Here is a 5,522-nt window from a genome sequence, read left to right on the forward strand (position 1 = left end):
GGGGGGGGCCTTCTGACCGACCGGCATGATCGTCTCTGTTAAGAAATGTTATGGTACTTACATTATAAATGGCAATGTCTGTTGCCTATTCCCCACATTTCCATTTTTCTGATTCTCCAATGTCTACTCCTCCCATTAGGCTTAGCTGTTTGGAGGTACATTGTTGGAAGAAGGCATGTGATCAAGTAGGGTCGTTTGATTGCTCGTTAGAATAAATATACACGTCATTCTACGTTAGCAATATGTATTGAAAATATTGTATGAATTAAGTTGATTGACTTTGTTAATGAAATGCAATCAGAGTGCAAAAACATGAATCAAAAATTGTTTTTGATAATATTATGATATTTGGAAAATAGACAAAAAAAGAATCAAATATATGTTAGATTTTATGTGAGATTATGTTTTCTACTGTTTATAATCAAATAACATAAAATGTTATGCTAGTTTTAGGCTATTAATATAAAAAATCTTTCTTTCATTATTTAAATTTTATGCCAAATGAAATGATGAATAACAACATACTAAATGTCAAAGTCAAATAATAGTAAATATAAATTGTAACTAATGGAGTACTAGTTATCCAAAAATAATATTTTATCTTATTTCAATTTTCCACTTGGTGTCTGGTTTGTAAAAAAGGTAGCCTATGAATTTCATGTCACAAAGGAAAAAGGACCTAAAGAAACTTTGCATCTAATGTTGTCCCTGAATAAGTGTTCCCAACATCATCAATTCACACTAGACTTTGCTTACTACTTATGGAGATGAAAATGTGATATTCAAAGGAAGACAAAAAGAATGGATAAAGAAAGTTAGGTGGAAAATTAAAGGAATTTTCCCAAGTGAGAAATATCCACATTGTGAACTTAGTTATTCTCTCACATAATAATTACAACAAAATAATTAAAAACCCAGCTAATAGTACTAGATCCATCTACTATACTCTCTTAATTAAACTAAAATCTCATAATGAAGTTTGGTCGAGAGACCAAAAGGGTGCAATATCAAGATTATGAACATAACTTAGCTATCCCTATCAACTATTGCATATGTATAAAATATCAAACAAAAAACTGAACTCCAATTCAAAAACTTTGAGGGGGATGTGAATAGAGAGCTTCACTGCCAGGCGGGTTACACGTTCCACTGTGTCGAGATGTGAAATGCAGGTAGGTGGTGATGAGCGCGCGAGCAAGCCCTTGTACAGGCGTTGCATTAATGCAACTAAACTCTAGCTAGAGCATAGCAGGTTTTCTATCAGAAGGGTCATCCCAAGGCTCAGCTACAACACCAAATCCATCTTCCATTGAGCTTAAAAACGCTGAAAATCCGCTCGATGGAGTTCCACTAGCACCATTTCCTAAACCAAGAAAATCAAGAGTCGGAGGTTTGCTTCCGAACATCATAGATGTCTGATGAGATATGGATGGACCCATCATCAAGTCAGTAAATCCTGAATGACCATGAAGTTGTATCCCGAGCCCGGGTACCTCTGCATTAATATTGCTCTCTAGCTTCACATGGCCAAGAGCATTAGTCCTCCTTGCTAGTGAATTCTCCTCCGGTGTAGAAGTACTCGGTGACATTCCCAATCCAAGGCCACGGAGAAACGAGTTGTTTGAAGTTGTTGACCCCATTTGGGCTGCTTTTTGAAGTAATGCAGTTGCAGATAATGCTGGCTGCATTGTTGCTGAACCATAATGCTGGCCATGGCCGTGGCCACCAGTGTGTTCTTGGAATAAACTTGGCCCATTATTAGACAAGTAAAGAGAAGATGACAATGAGAGCGATATGGGCTCTACAGCCATCACTTGCTCGGTCTCAATAGCACGTAGAATATCCGAGTAAGACGAGTTTACATGCTGAGCTGATGACGACGATGGGAACACACTAGCAAACACCTTGCTACTACTAGGACCATTAGCAGCAGCAGTGGAAATTGTGATGGCAGGGGTGGTAGAAACAGGTGTTGTTGTACCTTGTGCTTGTTGTATTTGTACTCCACCTTGATTTTGATATTCTACAGGCAATTCTGTCACAAACAAAAAAAAATGAACAAAAGAGAAAAAAAAAAGGAAGTTTTATTTATAATTCAATTCAATTGAATCAAGAAAAAGATGCAATCTTTATACAAAAATGGAATAAACTTTTGTAACTTCTGAATCCAAAATCCAATATGCATCACACTTTAACCAGAGACCTTTCACATTATAAAGCATAAGCAATCATGATATCTCTTTTTAAATCCTTTTTCGATATTTGAGCACGTACTAACATTATTTTTTTTTTTAAATTAATTACACCATTTTACTATTCATCTCTTCCCCCGTGGTCGAAACTATATATTAAATGAATAGTAATAAATTAATGGTGAAAATCACACCAGAAGACGAAGGTTCAGAAAAAAACAAAGAACACTAATAGACAAATCCAAAAATATATATATATTTTTTCTATATAAAAAAAAGAACATCACATGAAAAAACACACCCGAAGAATCCAAATTTCTATTCAAACGAGAGAAGCGTTTCCGTAGACATACTCGTTGGCTTTTACGATGTTGACAAAATGCACATTATGCATGTGCAATACCCGAGCACGATTTTCTACGCGAGATAAGAATAATAATCTCAAAATAAAATTTGTTACTTGTTATAGCGATTCGAATGATTTGAAATTTTGAATATAGAATATCGTTGTTTATCTCATTTTGCGAAAAATCCCAAAGGACGTAGAATTAGCTTTATTTTTATTTTTAAATTATTTTTTTTACCTGAACTTTGAATGGAAAGAACTGGAGAAAGAACACCAGTTGATGGAGTTAAAGGTTGTGGTGGTGGACTAGATGAAGACGACACCGTTTTGTTAATAGATTCATCAACCTTCAAATCACCTTCAGCATTTGTATCCTCCATTAATGGTTGATGAGATCTTGCACTTTCTTGAGCTAATGCATCACAAAATGCTCTATGAGTTATGAAGCTATCCCTCCTACACCATATAAACAAATAAAAAAAAATTACTTCGCGATCGAATGATTTAAAATTATTTATTATTTTATCACAAATACTAGACGTTACAGTACCTGGAAAATAAAGTTCCACAATCACAACGATACTCTCTAGTACCACAAGTTTTCATATGTGCTTTCCAATCGGAATGAACAGCGTATTTTTTGGTGCAACGTTCACATTTAAACTTCTTCTCACCATGTTTTCTGCAGAAATGCTTCTTAATTCCAGTGAGATCGCCTAAAGCTCTAGAAGGATCATGATGAACGCATGTCGATTCTGGACAAACGTAAACACGTTTTTTCACTTCATTACTCGTTCGTTGCCGCAGTTTCCATGGCAAGTTGTGTCCTCTCCGATGAAGCTGTAAATTCTGATCTCTTTGAAAACCTTTGTTACAAATCTCACAAACAAATCGGTTCGTCGCCATTAGAGTTCTCGGCGATAGAGCTATCACTTCTGCTTCTGGATCTACAAATAATAACCACCATTTTCACCTTCAGCAAAAGAGAAATCGACAAAAAATAAACAAACAAAAAAAAAGAAATCGTACAAACTGAAAGATAAAACTTTACCAGGATTTCCAGGAAGATTCCTTTTCCTCTTTACTGGAAAATTTTGCTGTATACTTGATTCTTCAGCTGATTTTTCAATCTCTGCCATATTAGCTTAGAAAACTTCAGATTTTTACATATGTTTTCTCCCCTTTCAGCCTCTTCACAGTTTACACCAAAAATCAATAAACGATTCCCAAAGCTAGGAAAAATTCTACACTTGTTTTTGGGAATTGTTGTGTTCCCTAAAGAAGAAAGTTTTTTTTTTTTCTTGAAGAAGAGAAAAAAATGGGAAGAAGAGCTTTAATGTTCATACATGGCGGCGGTTTTGTTTTTTTAGATTAGAACACAGAGAGTTTGAAAGAGAAGAGACTATTTTTGAAAGCTGTCACAATAGAGATATGTAAAGTGTAAAATCATTTTCAAGTGTTTGTAGAGTTTTTTTTTTAAAAAAATAAATTATTTTTTAGCGGCGAGAGTAATTAACCATTGTATAGAGTTAAAAAGTGTTAAACCATGGTTAAAAATGTAGGGGAAGTAATCATATCGATCGGTTCGGATGGATTTTGAAATTTGTTAGTTTAACTTATAAGTTATTATCTGTTTGTTGACATGACAAACTATTATAGAACCATTTAGATATTGATTTATCAATAATTAATTAAGTATTATATTTAATTAAAAAATCATTGAAAATCACTTTTAAAACCATGCACATGAGTTGGCAACTTGCATATTGCAAAATAATCGAGAAATTTAGACATAAATAAAAATATAAAACTATACTTTAAGCCAAAGAATTTATATATCATAGTACAAAATAGTATAAATATAATTATAATTATAATATAATTTACTATCGACCTATCGTCATACCCGTTAAGAAGAACTTCAAATCATTAAGAATCAACGACTCAACAAAAAATAAAAATTCAAAACCATTATCATATCTCCTGAGTCAATAACCTATTCGATAAATCAATAACTTCCATTCGATTTTAAATTTTTAAATTACCAATTTTGATTTAATTTTAAAAGTTTCGATTTTAGCTGCTTCTTTTGCAAGGCCTAGTAAGCTTATGCGATATATCCAATGGTCCACGTGGCATAATTTAATTCATTATGAGACACCTGTCGGAGGAACTCGGACTAATCAGTTCCTTGGTTCAGTAATTTGTCGCTTAGTATATTTTCTAAGTTTACTCCTTTCAAAATTTACGTGGAGTGTTTATTAATCAAAAGATAATAAGTTTAGAAAACTACAATAAGGATGTTTGAGATAAATATATAAATATTTAGGAGAAATATATTAATGAATAACATGAGGATTTAAAGAGGATTAAACTAAAGAGGAGGTGCACAATAATTTTAGTTGAAAAATGTGAGAAATTGGTTACAGACTTAAGGTAAATATGATGAGTGGTAGAAGAAGATTAAAAAATATTAGAAAAAAGGGTTAAAAATGACATGATATAATTATAATTTATTGAGAATACGAGCTTAACAGATTAATAGATAGTCAAGCTTATACTAATTTCTCCAACAAACAATTAGATTGAAATTACATGAGGTAATTATGAGCCATCGATAAAGTTGTCTCTAAAAAAATTAGAGTGTATTATCCTTTTTTAATTTTAATTAATTACGTATTGATCAAATAATTATCTAGTCATTAAATTAATCATTCGATGTAATTCACCTAATCACGTCAAATTCAATTACAATCAATTCATTATTTGAAATCATCCTCAAACTGACTTTTACCAGGTAGAGATGGATTTACATCCATCGATTACTAGCTAATCCAAAAAGTGAATGTACTATTTGTTTGATTTATTTCAGTGTCATTTTTTATTTTTTGAAATTTAAATAGTTTAAATTTATATTTGAAATTTATAATTTTTTGAAATATATATATATATATATATATATATATATATATATATATATATAT

The 5,522-nt window shown here is 32.1% G+C and overlaps 1 protein-coding gene across 1 annotated transcript; it reads right to left on the minus strand.

Moving 5' to 3' along the window:
• Positions 1 to 815: 815 nt before the first annotated feature.
• Positions 816 to 3,980, minus strand: LOC107016013 (zinc finger protein GAI-ASSOCIATED FACTOR 1-like). Its single transcript, XM_015216486.2, has 4 exons — positions 3,590 to 3,980; positions 3,089 to 3,485; positions 2,777 to 2,994; positions 816 to 2,035 (listed from the first exon to the last, which is right to left on the minus strand). Exons 1-4 carry the CDS (start codon positions 3,675 to 3,677, stop codon positions 1,239 to 1,241), a joined length of 1,500 nt encoding a protein of 499 aa, XP_015071972.1. The 5' UTR covers positions 3,678 to 3,980; the 3' UTR covers positions 816 to 1,238.
• Between the last annotated feature and the right edge of the window lie 1,542 nt (positions 3,981 to 5,522).

The sequence above is a fragment of the Solanum pennellii genome, chromosome 4, assembly GCF_001406875.1.
Source record: "Solanum pennellii chromosome 4, SPENNV200".
NCBI lineage: Eukaryota > Viridiplantae > Streptophyta > Magnoliopsida > Solanales > Solanaceae > Solanum > Solanum pennellii.

Bases quoted from the DNA above. Each gene is read 5' to 3' on its own strand.
- LOC107016013 (XM_015216486.2), bottom strand. From the start codon at position 3,677: ATGGCAGAGATTGAAAAATCAGCTGAAGAATCAAGTATACAGCAAAAT. The intron at 3,486-3,589 runs GTAAAGTTTTAT...TATTATTTGTAG, and splicing joins GAATCTTCCTGGAAATCCTG to ATCCAGAAGCAGAAGTGATA. The intron at 2,995-3,088 runs GTACTGTAACGT...TATATGGTGTAG, and splicing joins TGTGGAACTTTATTTTCCAG to GAGGGATAGCTTCATAACTC.